Below are 24,808 nucleotides of genomic sequence, written 5' to 3' on the forward strand. Positions count from 1 at the left end.
CTGCCGCAAATAGGAAGTTGGGGAGGGCAAGGAGCTTGATGAGGGAAATGAATACCCCGAGCGACATTATCTTCAACATTCTAATCTCGGCCTTCTACAGGGATGGCAGTGTGGTTCAGGCCTTGGTAATGCTGGATCTTTGTTATCGAGCCCGAGCTCGTGCTCGGGCTGGAGCTTGTAACTGGAGGCTCGTGCTCGGGCTTGAGCTTGTAACTGAAACGAGCTTTACGAGTTCAAGCCCGAGCTCGAGCCTAATACAGAGTTCGGTACCGAGCCCGAGTTTGGCTCGGCTCGTTAATAGGCCTATTCTATAATATGCCATCGACTAACTAGATATATAAAAATTATTTTTTAAGTATTATGTACGTAAATATTAGCTTTTAAAAAAAAATATTTTAGCAAAAAAAAAAATCTTCCTCCAAATCAAACGAGTCCTAATAGTAAGCAAGTCTATTCCCATCCTGCTGCTAATTTTTCAGTCCCTACTCATCGAATTCTTCTTTGTAAGACACGTCTTATCTTAATTGGTTTGGATGGTACTGATCGAGGCAACACAAGATGTATTTCTGATTTAGATCATGTATGGCGATGGAAATGGAATAGTAGACGTTATCCAAAGATCCATATGGTAATCCCACAACAGAATTCCAATGGGACTAGTGAGTTGATGAGATTTGTACCACTACTTTTTGATGAGAAGTAAATTTATTAAATATTCTCCGTATCTTGTTTTTTATTAGAATATATTTATTATATTCATATTGATCTAGTGGCATCAAAGAAATTCGAGTAACTTTTTATGGCATCAATTACTTCAACCTTTCATGCGGTCAGTGTAGATTCGGGTGGTTCTATATACACCCCCCCTATTGCTCAGGACACCCCCCAAAAATTAAAAAAAAATTAAATACTCTCTACACCCCCCCCCCCCCCCATTTGCTAAGGACACCCCTAAAAAATTAAAAATTCCTAAATTACCCCCCACCCTTCCCACCCCCTCACCTAAATTGCTCTCTACACCCCCCAAACCCCCCCCCACCCCGCTCTTCCCCTCCAAAACACCCGCCGGCTTCTCCCTTCCGCCCAAAAAACCTCGCCTCAAGCACCCCCCCAGCCATCTCCCGAGCAACGAGCACCTCGCCGGCGGAGGAGGAGGGGGGAGGCGGAGGAGGAGGACGGGGAGGCGGGGGGAGGCGGAGGGGGAGGTGGGGGATGGGGAGGAGGAGGAAGGAGGACGGGGAGGTGGGGGAAGAGGAGTGAGAGGAGGTGGCGGAGGAGGAGGGGGGAGGCGGAGGAGGAGGACGGGGAGGTGGAGGGGGAGGTGGAGGGGGAGGACGGGGAGGTGGAGGGGAGGAGGGGGGGAGGTGGGGGATGGGGAGGAGGAGGAAGGAGGACGGGGAGGTGGGGGATGGGGAGGAGGAGGAAGGAGGACGGGGAGGTGGGGGAAGAGGAGTGAGAGGAGGTGGCGGAGGAGGAGGGGGGAGGCGGAGGAGGAGGACGGGGAGGTGGAGGGAGAGGTGGAGGGGAGGAGGGGGGGGAGGTGAGGGATGGGGAGGAGGAGGAAGGAGGAAGGGGAGGTGTACTGAGAAAATTTCAAGGGCAATATGGTAATTACACTAAAGGTTAGTTTGGGTATTTTATTTTTGGTTTTTGGGGGGTGTCCGAGCAATAGGGGGGGTGTATATAGAACTACCATGTAGATTCTTATAATTACATATAAAATTCAACGAATGCAGTTAATGGGAGAAGCATATTTGTATATTATATTAATATTAATCTCCTCTTTTTTTGTCACTTGAAGTAGGTGGCATACAGCTAGTGAGACTATAAGTTCATGCATCATAAAGCTAGTGGAAATGTATGAAGATCAGGCTTGAGATGCATGCATGTCTCTAAATATAGTCGGTAATTTCAGAGCTACTTTTGCTAGCTATTAAATCCAAATCCTTCCTTTCCCTTATTCCCTTTAAATAAACGCTAAAATCAAAAATGATGGATTGGACTCTGTTGTTGCTTGTATGAATTCAAGATTTCAAACAATAACATAGCTTTTATAATTTTTCAGAAAAAAAAAAACATAGTTCTCGTCATATAATAAGACTAGATAAGATACTCAGTCCTCTCTTTGGCCACCATTAGGAAGCTTGAAAAGCTTTAGTTTAAATTAGTTGATGTAAAAAATCCACTGGTGGTCGAGGTTTCATCCAAGAAACTAATACAAATCTTCAAGGAATACTTCAAAAATCCATAAACAACCATGGGAAATCTCAAATTTTCCACTGTCTTCGATTTGAAACTTGTTTCCTTTTTATTTGTGGAGCTATAAGTTCCTACATATATATATTTCTATACCTCGCCTAAGCTTTCAGAGTGTCCTACCCCTCACCTTCCTCCTGAAAGGGAAAGTGATGTATTACTTCTTAGATATCCTCTCGAGAGGCATGGGTAGATTCGCCTGCAGTCCCTTTTGTCTTTTATCCCCAAGTTCACGTGCCATGCAATAGTTTCCTTCGCTTTGACCTCAACCAAAAGCCAAACGCATGCATGGAAGCATGCGTTGTTTTTAAAGATGGAGGAAACAGGAAGGATGCCCCTCTTATCTGTATGGCATTTGGACGCGGAGGCAGGCAGTTGTCTCATTCCACTTTCCACCCCCACTGGTTGCATTTGTTATCTAAAACATCATAAAGCGTACTTGGCTGCTGCTGCTGCTGAACTTTGGACGCCTTTATTACCTTGAAGACTTCAAGATCAACATTTTTTTTCTCCCTTGGATGCTTTCTCGTCTCTCGAGGTCATCAATCATACTTCGTGGGTGCAATGCGTTTGTCATCTTCCCTTCTGTGGTTTGCAAGGGTGGCAGAAGGCAACGCAGTGCGGGCAGTGGGATGTTAGAAGTAAAAATAATTTTCAAACGTCATATCCTGGTGGGTTTAGGTGACTTTGGATCTCGCCAGCTTTGATTTCTAATGCTAGAAGTAGTGCTATATACTGGGATGCTCAGTGTGTGCATGCAGAAATTCTCTCCACACGATGCAAGGGGATCGATTAATGAGAATTGGTATTAATACGCAAAGAAAATTGCATGGAGTTGCTTAAACCCGAGGACTTTTCATGGACACTGATGGCTGCCCCCAGTGCATCTCCCATTGGTCCTTACGATGTTGCCCAATATTTTCTCTCTTTAATTTGGATGACTTTAAAGTTAGAAGTTACAAGTCGATTTCCACTATCAAATATCTGTACAAAGCTAAGCCGGAACGGGCTGACATGTATCGCCATTCTAATGGCCTTTTTTTTTTTTGGCAGGTAAAAAATCGGATTTTATTCATACCAATCTAGAAAAAAAAATAGAATCAAAAAATAAAATATATAAAAAATCAAAAAAAATCTAACATAATAATTCATAAATTAGTTTTATATATCCCCTTCGAAGTAGCAGCACTGTCAGTCTCGGGAAAATATGTCACCTCATAATTAAGTAGAGTAGCAATCAGTCTCCATCATATAGTAATGAATGAAAAGTCTTGGAACGTCATAGATTTAATAACCGATCTCCTCCAAAATTAATACATACAACCATTCTAGTAGCCCAAGCCGACAAGCCTCAACAATCTTTCAAAAAAGAAACACCATTCTCATTGGTTTCTACCTAAAGCCGGGAATCTGCTCTTATTTGATTCCACGTCATTTTGAATCCTCCAAATGCACGCGATATCTAGATCTAGCATGAGGCCACTGTCAGGCCACGTGGGTTTGTAATAGAATATGTTTAAAAACAAGTGTAGTTGACTGTATTTCACAGTTAATGAGATTGAAGTTTCCAAAGCAGAGAAATGGAAAAGTTGTATTTCCGTAGAAATATGATTTCCATGTTTCATTGAAAAATTTTTTCCATAAAAAATATGAAAAAGTTACTTTACTGTGCCGTAAATCACTTCATTTTAATTTTTTTCTCCCAAAAAAGTCCTTTATCATTAAAGAGGCATTAAAAACCTAATTTTTATTAAGGGTATAATAGGAATTACACATAATTTTTACAGAAAAGTGGATAGTCAACCAAACATAAGCATTCTAAAAATCTGTCACTTTTCCATTGTTAACCAAACATGCCAAAAATACTTTTTCATGTATTCTCTTTTCAAAAATCTATTTTTTATAAATCATATTCTTATACTTTCTGTGAACCAAATGAGCCCTTAAAAATTATTGGAACATCTTAGAACTTCATCTATATCAAATCGAGGTGCTTATCTTTATGTGCCTGTATACAGATTAGATTGCCTTGTCTTGTGGTGAGTCTCCTAATGTACGATCCAATGCTTCACTTCTTTTCTAAGGTACTCCTCATCTTAAAGTGTTCGAGTGAGTCTGGCAAGCTTGGTGCTCCTCATTTCCAAATCTTAGATGTATGGGTTGTGCATGACCCAAAACTAAAAACCAAGACTAATGATAGGTGCGTATGGCTTGAATGAGCCTATAACCCTATCATAAAGAAATGAATACAATTAGAGTTGAAACAAAAGTATCATAATCAAGATCCTGAGACATTAAGACTCATATTATGCCAAAGCTGACCCATCAAGCGATTGGTTTAGGTCCATTGTTAGTTACCAGGGAACTTAAAATAACTCTTATATCCTCTAATTATTAGTTTCTTGAAGGCTTGAAGGTCCTAGGATTCGATGTCTTAAGGTTTCGACGATATCATGTGCCCGATGCTAGCGGTCGGTGAATGTCTCATGTAAATCGAACATTAGTTCAGACTCAATGTGAAGAAAGCCAATAATAAAATATGCCCACAAATGAAATTAACATGCTGAACCTGGTCTGAACAGTAAAAGACTCGTGCCGACCAAGAGCCCCAGATGTTATTTTTTATTATAACAAAGTTTATACAATGTAATCTGAACGAAGAACACTTGTTTAACCAGTTTTTTGTGAAGCTTCTCTCTCTTTGTTTCCCCCTAAGTGAGATAGATCAAGTTAAATAATCTGATTTCCTTCAAAAAAAAGTTAAACAAACTGAATAAAACACACCGACTAACTTTCTTTTTGTTTTTCCGCCAAACAATCTTCTTGGCACGGCAATAAATCAGGTTAAACAAAGGATAAATGTCATTGGAAAAAAAAAAAAAACCCACAAGTACCATTTTGCTCTGCTGATCACCCAAGCTCCAACTTTGTCTAGACCTAGATAAGCAGTACTAGTAAAACAAGGCTCAGAAATGTTTGTCACGTTCTTCAGTCTTTTTCTATCCCCCTCTCTTCTCCTGTCGTTTACTTATTAATTTCAAGCTTTGGTGGTGATATACATGAATTTTATGTTCCTACCTCTTTCTCTCCCTCTCTCTTCTCCTGTCGTTTACTTATTAATTTTAAGCTTTGGTGGTGCTATACATGTATTTCATGTTCCTACCTCTCTCACACTCTCTCTCTCTCTCTTGGAAATGAAGTCTGTTAAGTTATCATATAAGGTGAGCTTAGTTGTCCATGATTCGAGTTAAAACATTTCTAAATTTTTTGTTTTTCAAAAAAAGAAAAAAGAATGACCTATGATAGCCTAGCAAATGCCTAATATATATAACGACTTAATCCAAACTCGACTATTTTCAAGCCTATCGTTGAAGTCGAAGTCCGGTGGAGGGTCATATTTTGGATTGTCTTACAATGTTAACTTAATTTTAGTGTAGATATGGTCAAAATTAACTTAGGTTTGACTAATTATCTCCTTTAGTATGGTCGAAAGACCTATTCCTACATGCTTTCTACCTTCCCCTTCTTTCTATGCGGTGGTTCTTGTTCTCTTGTCGGCTTCTTCCCCAATGTAAAAAGAGATATATGTTCAAGTATATTAATTTACTTAAAAAATTTAAATATATTAAATTATCTATCTAAATACATATATTATGCTAGATTATACTTACCCTTGACCTACTCTCTCACCCCAAGAATCTAGTTCAACCAAATATAGTTAAAAAAATATTAAAGCACCTCAAAGCAGAGATGAAATAAATATAATTACTAAAAAACATTAATAAAAATAAATACAGAAAATATACTTGTTTCTAATTTTTGAGGAGTGGAAGGTACCAAAGTGAAAACTATACAAACCTTGATGATTCTCGCATCCAAGCCAAGAATTGTGTTTCCCATAAAATTAAAAATCTAATTTTGCCCTCTACGTTATTACTTGATGTGAGTGCAACTTCTTGCAATTTGAGCATGGTCAGTCCCGCTCTAATAAAATCCCACAAATCATTTGCCGAGTCTCCGTTGTTTCACCGCCGTCGTCGCCGCCCTCAAAACTTCCTCCGATCTTCCTCCCTCCGCTCTTCAATAACCCACAACGAACTCCAATTCCCTGGAATTCATCCGCCCTCTATACACGGGCGGCCGGGGGAAGAGAGTAAGGGAGAGATGATGTTGGGGCCAATGGCGCTTCGCTCGGAGATCGACGGCGCCGCCGCTCGCCGTCCGATGCCATCCGAGGGCGTCCCTCTCGGGGTCGCAAGAGACGGAGGACGGCTTCTTCCGGCGAATCCAGAGGAGTCTTTTAAGGAGAGAAATTGGGATGTTTGCTCATGTACTTCGTCTCGGCTGCTGCCTTCTTCTCGCCCTGTTTTCGCCTCCGCAAAGGTTCAATCTTTGGCCCTTCTCGTCTCTCCTTTTCCGTCCCTTGTGCTCTCGCTTCATTGTTTGTAGTCGTTTCTTTAACTCAAAGGCGTAATCTTAGAGTTGTATCCATTATCTTGATGCCTCGGTTTGGCCAGTTGATCATGTTACGAGACTTAGTAGTACTTTTTTTTTTTTTTTTGGTAAAAAGATAGGAGGGGAGGGGGAGGGACCAGCCCACCCGCGTAGCAGCCCCATTACTGGGCCCCCCTTTCACCAGGGAATGTTCGATACAGGTCGCAGGTTTTCGCGTGCCTTCACCGACCCGTGGGCTCACCCCACTGGGTTCACCGCCTCACGTGTGGGTACGTCACCCCAGCGCCACCTTGGTACAAGTGGAAGGAAAGCATAACCGCCAACAAGCCAGCCGGGCGTGGGGCATCCGGTCCCCTAATTTAATCGTCGCCCGCGCGTTTCGAACCCGGGCAACTTGGGCGGAATTATCGCCCCCTTACCACCAGGCTACTACCTTGGTGGCGACTTAGTAGTACTTTGATAGTATTGATTTAATTCTGTTTTTGTCGATTCTTGATATTTCGTGTGTTTTTTTAACTCAAATTTGTAATCATGGAAGACTGAGCAGTGCTTTGATTCTATTAGTTTAATTGGGTCATCGTTGATTCTATTAGTCAAATATATATCCTTCAATTGAAGGCGGAAAAGAGTTTTGGCTGGCCAAATGTATTTTTTTTTTAATATAACGAACATGGGAAAACTTAACCTTCAAAGAGGCCAGTGTGAGAACCTGTGCGGGCGTGTGTTTAGTCCTATATTGGTTATTTGCTGGGTAGATCTTGGATACTTATACAGGATCAAGGAACCTAAATAATACCTTTCGGCTAGTCATTTTGAGTAAGGTCCTAAGTTGTTACAAATAGTATTAAAGAGAACATGATCCATAATCTATGTAGACTAAAGGACACTGCAGCACGGATCTATTAGAGCTAACCACAGGCCGATCGTGGTGTTTGAATAGATTTGAATGAATTTGAACCCTTAACATAACGAGAACATCAAGGCTTGAATGGGAGAGTATGTGAGGATCTGTGCGGACGTGTGTTTAGTCCTACATCAGTTATTTGTTGGATAGATCTTGAGTATTTATACAAGATCAAAGAACCCAAATATTATCTTCCGGCTGGCCATTTTGGGTAAGGCCCTGAGTTGTTACAGCCATTACCTATGACCATCATCGAAGTTGAATTTTTGTCAAGAAATACATTGTAGTAAGCCTAGTCAACTCACATCTAGATGTACATGATCTTGTGTTGCTGTATCAGGAAAAAAAGGGAGATCTAACTCATCTTCCATTTTTGTACATATTATTTTACTGTCAGCTTCTAGTAAAGATTGAGCTCTGCATGAATAGGTCTTTGCATTCGATTTAATGTTCACAAAGCTGTATTCTCCATTTCAGTAATTCATAATTGGCCAAAGCATAATAGGAAGCTGCTGCCAATAACTATGGAATTTACCTTTCTATCAGTGCATTTGTGCATACATAAGTAATCAGTAACTTGCATATCTAATAATAGGTGCAAAATTTAAACAGAGCACCGTGTATTTTCTTTATAAGTTTTCTGGACTGCAGTTACTTTGCGGTTTTAGGTAACTATCCAGTGACAATTTGACTATTTTCATAATTTAGTCACTTTGTGTCGCTCCTTCATACAAAATCAAGGCTGACGAAACACTAGATAGTGTTGCATTACAAGGTTTCATTGATTAACTGGTTTTGAAGAACTGCAGGATTGGATCAAAGAAATGGCAGAATATGTGAAATCAGTTGAAGAGAAGCACCTTCTGACAGTTGGATTTAAAGGTTTTTATGGTCCCACAAGCCCTCCAGAGAAGCTGATTGCGAAGCTAGGAGAATGATACTGTACTGTAGATCATATTTCATCGGTAACTCTAGATCTCAGCCATGGACTTTTGCCTCCGTCCTTATTATTGCAACTAATGCTAACCAACAAAATTCATGAATATTTTTCTTCTTTGTGTTTTTTTATTGATAGGCCTAAGTAGTCTGCGTTAGTGAATTTGCTAAGCAATGAAACTTTTCTCTTTTTTTTTTGATGGAACCAGGAAAAGAACTTGACTGAATGAAATACTGAAACTTAGTATTTGGATCATTGATGGGAGGTTTTGAATGCTGGGGCTCATTTATTCTCATCAGAATTTGAGGCTAGAAAAAATGTGTTCTTTTGCAAATTATTGGAAGCAGAACTTGATGAAAACTTTGGAGTACATTGCCAAATGGGTGACCTCTCTCACATTGAAGACGGGGATAGAGAGCTAAAAAAAGCCTGTCTTGTTCACTGAATTCGGCTCTCAAACAAGAACAAGAACTTTGATCACTCACACCGAGATGCATTCTGTAAGTCTGCAAGGAATAATGGGGCTGCGGGCAGCTGGCAGTTCTTGGTCCCGGGCATGGAAGAATACAGTGATGATTTTGGAATCATCCCCGTGGAGAGGCCATCAATTGATAGGCTGATAAAGGAGCAGTCATGTCGGCAAATGGCTTAGTGCCACCGGCATCACTTGTCGAGAAGAAGTTCCAAAGGAATATGCTAAAGGAGATCATATAACTGGAACATCATTTGTTTTCCTCTACTTTTCATTTAGACCTTTCTTTTGGTGAAAGATGCGTCTATGATCTGATATTTGCTCAATGGGGTTTCATCAAAAAAAAAAAGAAGATATTTGCTCATTGGAGAGCAAACAGTCTTGTGAATTTATTCCTTTGGATATTGTTCTTTTGACTTCGCTCTTATCCTCTTGAAGTGGAGAGTACAGTAACATACTTTCATTTGAAAATGAAAGGAGAGACATTCTACTTTCATGTATTCACTTGCCATGGTAATTCTATATTTGTTTGTGCTCTCTTTTCAAAGTCTCATGCTGAAGTGTAAAGTTGATACTTTTGCAGAACACTGAGCGTATCATATCTCATGCACTGTTGTTACACATGAACTTCTGCGAACTTCGCAGACCACTGATATTGGCTTATGATGCAAAGAGTAAAACAGAATGGAAAACTAGTGGACTTTAAACTATTATGATGTCTTCCAATAGAATCTAGTTTCAAAATTTGTCATGAAAAAATTATGTGAGTTGGCGTATGATTTCTACCACTTGTCTGCTGAATTGTTGCAGTGGTCCAAGCAATTATTATGACTGGAGTAGAGATAGCTTAGGCCCTTGTCTCACTCATTTAGTTCACAATGCTTATCATCTATCCTAAAGAATGAGTATCATCACAGCGAAACATATTATAGTTTTCATTGAGAGAGAGAGAGAGAGAGAGAGAGAGAGAGAGAGAGAGAGAGATTAATTGCGAACTAGTTGACATGGTGAGGACATATTGCAACAAAAATCTGAGATGGCTGTGATAAGAATGATTTGGCAAGGGCCTAAGCTATCGTGAATTAAAGTTTTTGAGAAAAAAAAATCTCACTATGTTATAACGATGAAAATTACAATCTTCTAATATTTAGATAAACTTTCAGAATTCTTGATAAAATCCACAGTGAATTCAATATATGAATCATTCGCTACGTAGGTTTGGAGCCACCGGTTTGTATGAAATTTCCTTCCACCATGAACGACACAAGGAATTTTCAAATATTCTGGCAGTCAAGAAGGAGAGCTTCTACTTGGACAAGTAGGCATTTATCTGCATTATAGCACGAGAGCTTAAACAGTAGGCGCAGATGGTTTTAAACTAAAGCCAAATTATATTAATATAAGTCCATTGAACAGGATAGGTGATAGATATTATTAGATGAGCAAGGCAAGCATTGGCTTAACCCAGGACTTACATCACCACCACATACTCACATTATGTCAAGACTTAGAGCATTATTAATTCTTTTTCCAAATATAGGCTTTTATTTGCTGCAGTTGCAACCCGAGCAGGAGCAGTTGGAGCTGCACTTGCAGTCAGGCTCGGTAGCTGCTGCTTCCTCCATGACTTCCCCCAGGTAGCTGCAGCAAATAATATCAATCCAAAGCATTAGGATTTGATCTTAACAACATTTTTTTTCTTTATTTTTTTTTTCAGTTTATGTTCATGAGAGGTTGTTTAGCTAAATGGGCATTCCCAGAAAAGAATACGTCAAGAGCTAATGCAGCTTGTTGGGCTCCATGTCTCTTTGGGCATCATAGGCCTCATAACATGCATGAGCAGTGTTAAACAGTAAACATGGACGAATGGACAAATGGTCATGGCTGAGTGCGAGTTGCCATAAAAGCGAAATTCAAATAATACCTCTTCTTGGTCTCAACGGTCGCGACTCCGTAGCTGTTTCCCTTCTTCCTGAGATCGAAAACAACAGCAGCAACAAGAAGATGATGTTTAGAAACTCTATAATTTAGCCATCATTAATTGAAATTAAATGAAGCATCAACTGCGAAACTAGTGATGCAAGCCACAGCAGGGCATGACTGAAAGCACCAGTTTTGTTTTTTTTTTTGTTTTTTTGATGAAGAGGGAGGCAAAGCCATTCAGCCTTTATTAAAAAAAATGTTTACATAAATTATTTATGAAAAATTTGCAAAAAAATTAAAGAAAGAATAATTTTTTTAATAAAAAATAGTGATTAGTAAGTAAGCCTGTTAAACTTTTATCTCTTAAATGATTGGAAGGATCTCTGTATGTGATTGAAGGCACCATGTCAAAATATAAGGTGAGCGAACATGGGTGGGACATGGCGAAATTATCCATCCAGCGCTCATTGTCGGATAAAGTCAGAATATCGATATACTCGCATTACTGAAGTCCTGTGAATGTGTTAGTGGTTTGTCACATCATGCTAGTGAGTTTCCATAGCTTCCAATTTCCAAAACAATGTTTGGGTTTCAAACAAGTAAACACTAATAGATTTTTTTAGCCGGTAAAAAAATAGATTTTAACTAGACCTACAACAAGGAGGAGATAAACATGGCTTGCAGTATTGCGTTAGTTTTACAACATGCATCAAAATGGGGAAGTGGTTCGAGCGAATTGGCTGCGTTGGTGGAAGGAACTGGGGTTGGCACCCTATTTATAGGTCTCTCGCACGGGGAAATGAGCAAGCCTATGCGCCGCACGCTTCAAGAAAACAAACCATCCCATGAGGAATCTCTATCCGTACCTTTTTTATCTTTGGAGCGATGGAATAGTTTTGCGTCCCTCTCACTCTCTCTCTTCCTCACCCCCTATCTTTATTTATTCTTCTTATTTTTTATTATTTTAATAAAATTTTCAGGGATACCTTTATTAACAAAAAATTAAAAAATAGTTATATCGACGGAATAATATTTACCTCTAAATACAGTTTGCATGTAGAAGATAATAACTATTTTTTGGTTAAAAGACAAATATTGCTATTAATTTTTTATGTATATCTATTGAAATCACCACTTATCTCAAAAGCTTAAGTTGATAAGATGTGATAGGTTTATTTATATATTTTATATTTTCTTACACACATTCTCTCTGATACTATTTGTAACAATCCAGGACTTCACCTAAAATGACTACCTAGAAGGTATTATTTGGATTTCTTGATCTTGTATAAGTACCCAAAATCTATCCAGTAAATAACTGATGTAGGACTAAACATACGCTTTTACGGGTCTTCACAATATCAATATACTGCATGCTAGCTCACATAGATAGATAGATGCCTTTTCATAAGTTGATCTCCATGATCTTATAGCTTTTGTAGGGTTTAAAAGATTCAAATCTAAGTAGCATCCTCACAATGGTTTTAACATTGAATTATTTGCAATCTGATGCAATTATGTTAATTAGATGAAAGCTCAACCGGTTCCTTTGGCACGACGTTTTAGCATTCTCTCTCCAAACCTTATTGCACTCATCTAATTACCTTCCTCTTCTTTCAACCATATGTGCTGCATGTCCCAAGTTCAAGTGCCCAAAAATTGATTCCAAGATGTGATTATGTTATTACAATGCCATAAGAAAGCTGAAATTAGATTTGTTCCTTGATTTTAACATAATGAAAATTAACTCCTTGGCTAACATCCTACCAAAAGTATATACTAACCGGTGATGCTGTACATGTAGCATTGGGACGTGGGCTTGCTGCATGCTTTTGATCCACCAGTAAAAGCAACACGCAAATTAAAGAGCCAAGGGCATACGTCTGAAAATTGTGCGCCGCATATTTGACTCTCTTTTTCTCAAATTATTAGTTAGACCAGGAGCATCAACTTGGACCAGTTCAAATGCAGTGGATTTGATCTTACCAATAATTATATATAGATAGATAGATAGATAGATAGGATTTCCTCCCAAATGCGAGAGGTGAAATTTTTGGACGGAGCTCAGTTTGCACCTACTACTTCATTTAGATTTAGTTGTTCTTGTAGCATGCAAGGTTAAACAAGCAGCACCACAACTTCACATTATTTTACTCAAAAAAAAACATAAAAATGACTACTCAAACCAAAGCCAGATCTTATTTTTAATATAAGTCCATTAAACATGATAGGGAGGAGACATTACTTAGCTGAGATAGTTGGACATTAGCTTACTCCCAGACTTACATCACCACTACATAGAATGACACTCCTCCACAACCAAACCCTAGATAACTTGCTTCATTTTTCATTCCCTTGCTTACATAGTAATAATTTTAGCAGATAGGCTTTCATTTGCCACAGTTGCAACCAGCGCAGGTGCAGTTGGAACCGCACTTGCAGTCAGGCTCCGTAGCTGCTGCGACCTCAACGACTTCCTCGAAGTAGCTGCAACAAATGACACAGTCCAATACATTAGGATTTGCCCTGAACTAAAATCTCCAGAGCTACCAAAGAGAGGAAAAAAAAAAACTAAAATCTTTAGAACAGGTTTATGTGCATCATGACTTGAGGCTGAACGGTGAAAAGATTTGGGCCTTTTCATGACAATCCGTAGAGTTCTTAAACCATATTCACCATCCAAGGCCCATGGAATAACTACATATGTCGAGCCAAATTTGAGTACTGTCTTTTTTTCATTAATATCTTTACTAATATACATAAACATGCATACGTATGTACACACAACACGAGCACATCATGCACTGATGAGCACAGAATGTCGGATTTTTTTTGCAGATGTATTATTTAGTTATTAGAACTGATTAATACCTCTTTTCAGTCTCGGTGATCACGATGCCATAGCCATTTCCCTTCTTCCTGCAGTCACCAAATAGATTCGTTAGCTTAGTGCACTTTTCTTATGAGAAAATCTATAAACAGAAGCTAACACGAGAACTTTTGTCCCCCCCCCCCCCCTCCTTCACTTTAGTGATTTTAAAGGGACCTGCGACCGCTATGCTATGCGTTAGGTAGGGCTTCCATGGTGAGAGACTACTTACACGCACTGGCTCTTGTCAGCGCAGTCGCAGTTGCCGCAGGTCGACATGGTGCGTCGCTAATAAAATGGAGAGAAGATGGCAACTGACTTGAGAGAAGGTTTGCTGGGTCTGGCTGCGAGGAAAGAGGCTTGGCTTCCGCCCATATTTATAGGCTGTTTCAAGGATGAGAAAAGCCACAGTCACGGGCACACGCGTCGAGGGAGCCATCCAAATGGAATCTCAATAATGGCGGGTTGAAGTTTTTTTTTTTGTTTTTTTTCTCTCTTTTTTGCTAAAGTTTTTTTTTTCTTTTTTGGTAGGAGGACTATAAGCCACTGATGTCAAATCCTCCACTTTTTTTTTCTTTTTTTCTTTTCTCTCTCTCCTTTGCTTAACGCACAAATACTCTCGCAAGGGCCATGGATTCGCATGTACACCATGAAAGGTGATGCTCCAATGGGATGCCCCGTCGACCTATGAATAGATTAAATGAATGAAAACTTCTGAGCTCATCAGAATGGCTGGGTGTATCCCAATCCATCTTATCTTATGGATCGCTGCATTAGCTGGTATTCTATACAGTCGAGAAGATCTTATTCCCGTTTTATTTTTTTCCTATATTTTACTTTTGTAATTTGCTAGAGTTGATTTTTTTACAGGATTAAAGTTCCTTATTCGAAGTTTGCTGGTTTTGGTTTTTCCCTATTTACAATTAAGGTTTTTCCAGCTGAGCATACAAAGCATCCAAAATTTCTAAAATTTGTTCTCGATCAACCAACCATATTAACAGTTGTTGGCTGCTCGTACATGTTATCTAGTTTCCAAGTACAAAATGTTCTGAAAGCATCCAAAAAACTTAATTCTCCAATAAGATGCTACAGATTAATTCAGACTCATAGAAGTAGGATAATATTTCATAAGACCTTACTACACCATATGATGTTCTTTAAATGATTATAGTTTTAGATGTCAGCATGGGTATGCATGTAGGATGTACAAATCAATATCAACATTAGTTTCCTCCAGGGGTTTCGTAGGTCAAGCTCTTTCTTGTGGATTTGCAGCATTCCACTACATAAGAAATTAATACCTTGCGTAGTGGAACTTCTTCATTGTCTTTTTATAATGTTCATGGCTTTTAGAGGTAAGATGATGCCCTGGCTATCACGCCCACGCAGGTAGTTTGTGATTATTAAAATATGAACACTAATTTGCGCATTACTTGCTGCCAGCGGCCCCAAGGGATAAAGGTTAAATGTGTTTGATGAAGCATGAGCAGCCGCCCCACTTTGGAGTGGCATTGAAGCTCCTTTAGAGCACATGGCATGCATCCGAGATAAGTCGAAACATTAAAGCTCATTAAAGCTCACTGCTCTGGAGAGATTCTCTGGACATGCTTTGTAGCCGCTCCTCCATCTTTACATCATCTTCTTTCTCTCGACTCTGTGGGCTGCACTCATACTAGGATAGTATAAGCAGCCATTATACCAAAAAAACACGGTATAGCTCACATAAATCTACTTAGAGGCAACAATAGGGAGGCCTCCCTCATACGTGGCCAAGACAGTTATCCATTCTTCCATGCATGTACATGGCATACCTATATAGAACGTAGATCTTTTGCCATGCGTACAAATTACCTGTCCTTGCTCACCTTTCATATCATTCTCAAAGAACTCCTCGATTCTCTTTTTATCCGTATATAATTCCGGATCACACCGCCAACGGCCGTTTCCAGCCACTTTCTTGCGTCCGCTTCACGCCTTCAGTGCGAGTCTGACCTTAAAGATTAGAGCTGCAACACCCCAGATTCTCTCTTCCATTCATTATTTATTGTAGTGCTTGTTAGGCTGAGTAAATACAAAGAAAGTTGACAACAAGATATATTCTCTTTCAATCTCAATCAGAATCTGTGAGCAGTGTATTTCCCATCATTGATACTGTTGAAGTTGATGCCTCGGCTCATTGGTTTAAATTTTGGTCCCTTGACTTACATTTGTGAGTCAGAGCAGACTACAGGCCATGGGATCTAAGCTTACAACAAGCACTCTGCAGCATTGTAATGTAACACCACTCAAATCAACATAAGAGCTGGTATCTAACATAGAAATGCAAGCCAAATTTCTCAGGGAGGCATGCCCGATGCAGTGATAAACCTACAGGCAAAGAAACGGGGAATAAATAAATTTAGAACTAGTAAATAATTTGATGGAGCATACTATGTTCTCCACCTTAGAAAGATTCCCATATGATGGCTTGCATCATATTCAAAGTTTTAGCATCTCAAAAGAAGTCGCACTACCATCAATTGGGATTTTTTTTTGATTTAATTTATAAACTAGCAGTCGGCTTGAACTTTATTAACTCAAACAATGGACTGCCTGAACCAGAGCACGATCAAGACTCCCTAAAATTTCTCTTGGAAATAATTCAAAATTAATAGAAAAAAGCTATTTGATCTAAAAGTTACCTTCTATGTAACAGAAAATAGAAGTGCCGCCTCCTCTCAAGCTCAGGTTACCTTTATGTCGAAGCAAAACTGATGGCTCAGACAATTTCCATGCACCTGCAGAAAGTTGTACTTAGAAACCGGATGATTTACTGGTGGAAGTATTAAATTTAAGAAAAGGATTTACTGGTAAATGTCAGAGAGTAATTGTTCTACTGATACGACAGCATATTTTGATGGTGAAATCCAAAATGCTGGTTATAATGCTGGGAATCAAATATGATAACAAATAAAAAAAAACCTGTGGTGCCATTTTTTTGTTTATGAAAATAAGAAAAAACTTTTGATAGAAGAGAACTGTATGCATTATGCAGTAGGCTACAGAAGGGGGTAGAGCCCTCCACCACATATCCTAAGGTCTCTGTCACGCTCCGAACCCAGGGCCCAGGACGCGAGCAGATGCCGCGCACCTGTAGGGCGAACCCCGCAGGCACACAAGGCAGATAAATCAGATCAACCATCAATAACTAAATAAAAATAAATTTCAATTTTCATATCAAATGTCCACATATACATATGTCAAAAGAAAAGTCAATATTTACTAGCTAAATACATCATGATCACTCCATCCCGTAATCCCTATAATCACATGTCATTACCTGCAAAAATGTAAATAGTAGGAGTGAGCTAACAGCTCAGTAGGCAACATCATGCAATAAAGTCATCATATAACATGTCATGATGCATATAAAAAGCAGCTAAAACTCATGAATCCAAAAATCCACACGATAATCCGTAAACCCGATCCGAGACTCAAAATAACTCAACCGCATGACTACGGCCACATCACCCAGTGGCATGGTTACACTGAAGTGCCAATACAACTCTCCGCAGAGCCGCTCCACTGAGCCAATGCACCACTGTGCCGCACCTCCTGGTGCCAATCTCACACTCCACCGAGCCGCTCCGAAGAGCAAAACGCACCCCTGTGCCGCCACTATTTTATCACCGGTGGTCGCGGTATCGGAACTAGTTCCTCAGTACAAGTCGACAGGGCCAATGTATCATCCCATTGGCGGGGCCTAGACTATAGTCACGCGGTTTTAAAAATCAATAAATCAACTTTCCACATGGTAAATTTCCAAATCAAAGTCATGATCATACTCCCAATAGTAAAGCACATAACAGTTTATAAAATTAAATATTTAATTCTAATTCTATCACATAATGCCAATAATAAATTATAACATCAACCTATGCAAGATACATGTTAAAATTCTACTTTAAAGCAATAGGTCACCTACCTGGGCTAGCTTAACAATCTCTGCCACAGATATCACGAACCCCTTATTAAAACATAAACATTAATTATTTAATTAATTAAGAAACATAATTAAACTATTTCCAATCCCTTAAACTCCTAAGTTCATAGATCCAAGAATGGGCCCCCAAGATCAAACATAGACCCTAAGAACAAGTAAACCAAAACCCCAAAATCAGAATCCTTTAAACCCAAAACCAATTGTGGCCCAAAACAGATTAGGCCCAATTGAACCAAACCAGATTACAGGTCCAGATCAGATTTCGGGCCCAAACCAAACCAGCCTACAGATCCAATCAGGTCCAACTCAGCCCAAAAATAGATCCCCAGCCCAACCCAAACCAGATCTGATTAGACCAGATTAGATCAAATCTTAACGAACCAGATTACACTCAAATCAAACTAACCCAAATTTCTGACTCAGATTCAGACCATAACCAAAACCCATTCACTCAGACTCGGATCAAACCCAATTCCAGGAATAGGTGGGACCGGTTCATAGCCTCAACCGATTCAGGGTCTGATCCACAATGAGGAACGGAAATCAAAGCAAGAAAAGCTCTGGAAGAAGGAAGAAGAAGAAGAAGAAAGAGAAGAAGAAGAAGAAAGAGAAGAAGAAGAAAGAGAAGAAGAAGAAGGGGAAGAAAGGAAGAAGGGAGGGTGGCTGGTGGTTCCGGTCGGCCTTCGGCGGCCGACCGTGGCCCTCGGCTAGCCATCGTCGGCCACGCCGCTGTCACGAGCAGCGGAAGCGAAGAAGAACAGAAGAAGGAGAGGAAGAAAGGGAGGGAAGAGAGAGACCGGGGCTGGAAAGCCCGGCCCCCGTTCGTCCACCTCCGGCCGAACTCATTTCGGCCTGGATTGACTCCGGCCGGCCACCGTCGGCCAGCCGAAACTCACAAAAACTTCCCCGAAACAGGGGAAGTGAAACCGATTGACATACCATCATTCCTCTCTCCTTAAATCCATAAAAAAAATAGTAAATAGGTTGTCTTTCTCACCTCCGGTCGTCGACGAGTAGATTCCCCGCGGTGATGGCGGCTCCGGCGGCGACGGTGGCTCCGGCGATCCTCTCAAGAAAAGGGAAAAAGAAGAGGGGAAAGCTTAAATTTTTTTAGAGGGATGAGGGCTCCTCTGAGAGTTCCTAAACTCTCTTTAACGAAGAGAGAGAGAGAGAGAGAAGAGGGGTGCGGGGGTTTCGCTGGCCGTTCGGCCGGCGTGGTGATCGTGGGGATGACCATGATGAATAAATTGAAGTCGGCACCCATTGCCGACTTCAGTTCGTTGGGCCCAAGGACGGGCCCAAATTCAGATCTTTACAGTCTCAAAAATATCAGCAAGGAGAGACGAAGTCTCCTGCACTAAGCTAACCGGTGGTTGGAGTTCTAGCATGGAGTGGTTTACAGCATACTGCAAAACTAGCAGCATCTATAATGCCTAGTTATTTTAAACTGGAGAATAAAATAGTGACAGTATTTGATATACCATTACTGATTCCTACTTTGCCTTTTCTCATGCACATTATAAGTGCACATGATGCACCAAGCATGGATTATGGATTAGAGTTTAGGGTTTAGGGTTTGACGTCCAGCTGACATACAAAAAGTTGTGGGTTCAAGTATCCCGATGGCACATGTGGCCTGCAGTGGTTTGTGCAGGGTCAAGTGCGGATAGATGTAGAAGGTGATCCTGGTGCTCTGTTTGGGTCAGGAAATATGGCATGTTGGGGGAGGGCTACCTCCTGTTTGTAGCCAACACTAACATATAAACTGAACTTTCCCAAAGAAAAATACAAAATGGAGTAAATTAGATAGTTTTATAATAATCAAACTCCTGCTAAATGTTGAAACAAAAGGGGGTAAAGAAAACCAAAGAATGAAAAAAGTAAAAGAAAAAGGAAAAAAACAGTGATCAAATTGTTTCTATACACACGATGATTTATAGCTGCAGACTGATAGAAATGGTTTATGTTGATCTTCTCTTTCCAGAGTGGATAGCTATTGAATTACCTCCTTTATCTCCTTAGAGCCATTTTGACAAGCATATACAGCTTTTTGATTGGAATCTGAAACATCACACAATGTATTAGACCAACAAGAATATTCTTGATATCAACAAACAAATTGCTGATGCAACCAACTACTCAGAGAACATCTTACCTCACCTAAGTTATGATGCACATTTTAAGGTGACTACCTGGGCATTGGACCATCACCCACACCATTACATTCGAAGGATTACAAATCAACCCGCATTTCACTAGTTGAACTCCTCACAAGTATGGCCAATTCTTAAAAAAGAAAAAAAAATGTGACAACAAAAATTGGGGGTGCATATACTAATGCACATGGATTAAAAATTTAAAGGTTTCACTGATCGATGGGATCACATCCATCTATCATCAATTCATTTTTCTTAATCTAGGAACATGTACCACACGTACCAATTATATGCATCTTCTTTACTAATATGATAATGTCAATGCTTTAGGGGAGTTGGACAACTGACCGTTATTCCAACTTCTGGTAGGTCACTCCAGTAAATAATACATCATCATTACTACATGCAGTAATACAAAGTGGGAGTGCATACATTAATCTACATATAGATTAAAAAATAATCTTGAATCAGATTGAGACTACAGCAGATCCTCCTGCTTCTCTCATGTGCATTACGTGTGTTCAGAGCCATTGTACGATAAGGGCCAGTATGGGTAATCATACAAGATTTAAATATATACTGTAAAACCATAGTCAGCGAGCAAACTTTCATGCTTTCATAGATGTAGATTAATTCCTCTATTAGAACTGAAACCTAAAAATTCACACACCTGTCCAATAATGGAATCATGCCAAATTGCTGTATAGGACGAGCTGCAAGTGCCCAAGAGCCTAAAAGTAAGGTTTATGTTTTAAGAGTTCCCACGAAACATCAATATAACCTAACATCTGACATAATTATGGTGCAACTCGAAAGATCTGGATGACAGGTAGCATTACTGTCATCATTTAAAATTGATTCCTATTCAATGCACGAACTAGGAATGTACTGCTAAATATGTATAACTCCCTACAGTAATGCAGTGCCAGTGCTAAATATGTACTGCTAAATTGGTGCTTACAAAGCATACATATATAATATGGACTAAATTTCAAGAAGTAAATGAGATAATTAATTTTATGGCTATTCTATTAGTTTCTCAATTCACATCAAGCAAAATTAAGCTGCAAAGATGATCAAGTGGTCATAATCAGCGACCCGGAAGAAGGCCGTGCAGTCAAAAGCAAGGCAAGAATGCTAGTGGGGATGAGAAGGGGGCAGCTAGGCGAGGTGCGGTTGGAAGAAATAGTTGGGGAAAGTCTTCATTTTTATTTATTTTTGTTTTAAGAAGTGGATGAGAATAAGAAAAGTGAACAATGATAAGCAGACCTCTTTTCTATACACACCTTTGGTCTCCTTTTCTGTAATTGTAGTTCCTCAAGGGACAAGTCAAGCTGATAATGAGATAGTTAGTTCCCTCCTATTCCTAGGAAAAGAATTTTAAATGGAAGAATGTAATTGCTCAAAGATCAAACCCTTGTTCCAGGTTTACACTTGAAGGCCTAGCATTCAAACCTTAGGCCTTAGTCCAAGTCTCACAAATCTCTAACTCAAAAACCAAAGAAATCAGAATTTCATGGGATTAGTGTTATATTCGGACCCCAAAACATGTCACAGAAAATGTACACACAAGGTTTTCTGTACCGACTGCTCAAACTACATATTTGTAGAGAGAATGCCTTCCTAGGATAAATAGAATATGATGTAAAGAAAACTATGAGAAGCAACTGCTGAGCTAAAAAACTATTTAAGAAAAGGAGTTGTCAAACCAGCAAGAATTTATCCGGTGTATTTTTCATAATAAAAGATGAGATTAGCAACTTGGGTTTACCTGCATTGTTCAGGATCATCCATGGATGTACCAAAAGCAGCGACAATTTCTTTGAGGGCATGCAAAATGTCATCCACAGTAAGTCTTCGTGCTCTCCTCATCTAAAGGTTTAGCAAGATCATCCTTGCTTATTTGTCAGTTCAAGGCAAATGAAACTGCATTTTTGACAACACATTCTGTAGCAACCTAGGACCTCACCCAAAAATGGCTAGCCGAAATGTACTATTTGGGTTCCTTGATCCTATATAAGTACCCAAGATCTACCCAGCAAATAACCGACGTGGGATTAACCACACGCACGCACGGGTCCTCACATACCCTCCTCCCCCCGTTCAAGCCTTGACGTCCTCGTCAGGCTAAGGGTTCAAATTCATTCAAATCTAATCACAAATACCACGATTGGCTCGTGGTCAGTCTCAATAGATTTGTGTTGCAGTGTTCCCTAGTCCACATAAGTTATGGGCTGGGTTCGCTCTGATACTATTTGTAATAACCCAAAACCTTACCTAAAAATGGCTAGCTGAAAGGTACTATTTGGATTCCTTGATCCTGTATAAGTACCCAAGATCTACATAGCGAATAACCGATGTGGGACTAAACACACGCCTGCACGGGTCCTCACACATTTTATCTCAACTCCACTATAATTCTTCATTCATGCAGTTGCATCCAAAATATGAAAATTATTTATAAATAAAAAGGTCTAATCTGTTTATGATTTAAGCCTCACTTTCTCCATGCTATTTGAGAGTCATGTACTTGATTACTAGTAAAATCATCAAAGATTTAGTTGCATGACCGCTCCTAATGAGATCTATAGCATTTGAATTCATATCCCTACCTGAAAAAAATGCATAGTATCAGATAGTAACGAGCAAAGCATAAACAAGATCATGACAAAGTACAGTAAGTCAATCAACACTAAAACATGTACAGTTCCAAGTCACATAAGATATTTTGTTCCACAAAAATTAAAAAACACCCTCTGCCCTGTTGTCATAACCTGAATGGCACAGGTCAATTGCAGATACAAATTAAACCAAGCAATACTTTGAGAAAAACATCCAAGCAATAGAAAAACACACTTGTCCATTTCTACTACTCTTCTGCCTGTAGGATTCCAACTCCAAAGTAAGCAATGCAAGCTTATATTATATTTATCAGGCAAGACAAATATATGCATATAGTCGGTAAGAAGTAATCAGGCTAAGAAATGCAGATCAAGAGCCACAAAAATTAATTTAATAAATGAATCAAGTATGAAGACATCAAACATGAGTATGGACATTGTGTTGCCGGAAGAAAGCCAAAATCTTTCTTAAGGATTACCTATGGAAGAGGACAGATTACCGACAATGAGAAAACTGCTAGCAAATCAAAACATACATAAGAGAATGTTCAAGAAGAAATATTATTGCATTCAATAATCACCATTTAGTTCAATCTTTTATGCCATAACATCAGAATCCTTCTTTTACGAACCCATATTGGCCTAACCAATTAAAAATACAAATACAGAAATGCTCCAAATTACTGAAAGTAAATAAAATGAAAATAGGGCTAAACAATTACTGTTCCTCATAATTCATAAGACATTAACGATTCTTGAAGAAGGGTATCCTGGCAATCAGGGAAAAGAAAGAGAAAAAGAAACTGCAATATAACAATTCCATTCAAGAATTCCAACATTCGAATCACCAAATATATCAATAAAAAGCAAAAGATCAAATCTTCCATAACAAATAAGAAATCTGTTAAGCACAAAAAAGAAAGAAAGGAAGCAAGAAAGTAAACACATAGTATTCAAATGTTGCAACGTTGAAATCACCAAAAAGACAAGCAAGGCGGCACAAGATTGAATCTTTCAGAAGAAATAAATAATCTATCAACCACAGAAAAGAACCAAAGAAAGAAAGAAATAAAGAAACCCCAGTACAATAATTCTATTCAAGCATTCCCACATTGAAATCACAGAACACGCAAGACAAGCAGCACAAGATCAAATCTTTCCGGAGAATAAGAAATCGATCAAGCAAAGAGAAACAAAAGAAGAATGAAACAAACAACCCACAATACCATAATACTACCGAAGCATTCCAACACCAAGATCATTATACACAGGTAAAATAGCACAAGATTAAATCTTTCACAAGAGATAAGAAAATTATCCAGTACAGAGAAGAAAGAAAGGAAGTAAGACACGGAAGCAATTCCGTCCGAATGTACTAACTTCTTTCTTTCGTGTGCGAAACAAGCCTTCCAAAGAAATGAAAAATCAAATCTTTCAAAAGAAATAAAAAATCCAAGGGGCGAGGAAAAGAAAGCTGGAAAGAGAGGATTAGCAACGAAATCAGAAAATATATAAGAACAAGAATATTTCACAAGAAACAAGAAATCTATCAGGAACTGAAAAGAAACTTGAAATCATCCAACATATCAATAAAATAAGCGCAGATATCAAATGTGTCACAAGAAAAATAAAAGACGAGTTTCAGCAAGAATATCGAAGTGTGAGAACTACGAGATCCGCCATCAATGCGACAACGTGGCTCGAGCCGGGATTCAAGAACATTTCCGCAGATCGCCGGCGGAGCAGTAGGCGAAGCTGGCGAGGCTGAGCTACTGGGTGGGCGCGTTCGCCACCTCCATTGTGCCGGTGGCTAACGAGGGGCCGAACCCTAACCTCTCCGCCACGGGAGGTGGCGGTGGAGGAGGAGAAAAAAACGCCAGGGTTTGGTTCAAGAAAGGTTGGGGAGAGCGCAGAAAAGGCCAGTAACTGAAGAGGAGGAGAAACAAACGCCAGGGTTTGGTTCAAGAAAGGTTGGGGAGAGCGCAGAAAAGGCCAGTAACTGAATCACATCAAACTCGCCCGCAATTCATCATCTTTAATTGCTACAGTCCACGGCCCAAAGTTGCTCGGTCTGACGGCAGAGCAACTGTGTACAGAGCTGGGCTTCTCGGCCTTCCACTGCCGTCGCACTCAGCCCATACTTGGTCCCCTCCTCCATAAATCATACTCTCTCTCCCTCCCTCCCTCCCTCCCTCAGACCCTGAAATCCCATGCAAGAGACTGGAATCTGTGC

General features: G+C 39.6%; 2 protein-coding genes and 1 long non-coding RNA gene across 7 annotated transcripts; 1 reads left to right on the forward strand and 2 right to left on the reverse strand.

The window, feature by feature from the left end:
* The first annotated feature begins 6,435 nt into the window (after positions 1-6,435).
* Positions 6,436-9,482, forward strand: LOC148700525 (mannan endo-1,4-beta-mannosidase 2-like). Its single transcript, XM_088708862.1, has 3 exons — positions 6,436-6,639; positions 8,425-8,535; positions 9,016-9,482. Exons 1-3 carry the CDS (start codon positions 6,436-6,438, stop codon positions 9,202-9,204), a joined length of 504 nt encoding a protein of 167 aa, XP_088564988.1. The 3' UTR covers positions 9,205-9,482.
* A 3,812-nt stretch (positions 9,483-13,294) lies between these two features.
* On the reverse strand, positions 13,295-14,197 carry MT3 (metallothionein 3). Its single transcript, XM_088709494.1, has 3 exons — positions 14,049-14,197; positions 13,819-13,866; positions 13,295-13,434 (listed from the first exon to the last, which is right to left on the reverse strand). Exons 1-3 carry the CDS (start codon positions 14,093-14,095, stop codon positions 13,338-13,340), a joined length of 192 nt encoding a protein of 63 aa, XP_088565620.1. The 5' UTR covers positions 14,096-14,197; the 3' UTR covers positions 13,295-13,337.
* A 1,700-nt stretch (positions 14,198-15,897) lies between these two features.
* Positions 15,898-24,754, reverse strand: LOC113462928 (uncharacterized). Of its 5 annotated transcripts, none has more exons than XR_015972480.2 (3): positions 24,247-24,754; positions 16,498-22,566; positions 15,898-16,183 (listed from the first exon to the last, which is right to left on the reverse strand). It is a non-coding gene; the product is annotated as an uncharacterized LOC113462928 (long non-coding RNA). The 5 variants fall into 5 exon arrangements; XR_015972481.2 differs by having other exon boundaries at positions 16,498-20,084; positions 21,726-24,754; XR_005513449.2 differs by having other exon boundaries at positions 16,498-17,135; positions 19,804-24,754.
* Positions 24,755-24,808: the final 54 nt, after the last annotated feature.

This window comes from Phoenix dactylifera, chromosome 12 (genome assembly GCF_051530095.1).
Source record: "Phoenix dactylifera cultivar Ajwa chromosome 12, Ajwa_hap1_PhDact_Kaust_v1.1, whole genome shotgun sequence".
Classification (NCBI taxonomy): domain Eukaryota; kingdom Viridiplantae; phylum Streptophyta; class Magnoliopsida; order Arecales; family Arecaceae; genus Phoenix; species Phoenix dactylifera.

Bases quoted from the DNA above. Each gene is read 5' to 3' on its own strand.
- LOC148700525 (XM_088708862.1), top strand. From the start codon at position 6,436: ATGGCGCTTCGCTCGGAGATCGACGGCGCCGCCGCTCGCCGTCCGATG. The intron at 6,640-8,424 runs GTTCAATCTTTG...GAAGAACTGCAG, and splicing joins CTGTTTTCGCCTCCGCAAAG to GATTGGATCAAAGAAATGGC. The intron at 8,536-9,015 runs GCGAAGCTAGGA...CTCTCAAACAAG, and splicing joins GCCCTCCAGAGAAGCTGATT to AACAAGAACTTTGATCACTC.
- MT3 (XM_088709494.1), bottom strand. From the start codon at position 14,095: ATGTCGACCTGCGGCAACTGCGACTGCGCTGACAAGAGCCAGTGCGT. The intron at 13,867-14,048 runs GTAAGTAGTCTC...TGGTGACTGCAG, and splicing joins GCTGACAAGAGCCAGTGCGT to GAAGAAGGGAAATGGCTATG. The intron at 13,435-13,818 runs GTATTAATCAGT...CATTTGTTGCAG, and splicing joins ATCACCGAGACTGAAAAGAG to CTACTTCGAGGAAGTCGTTG.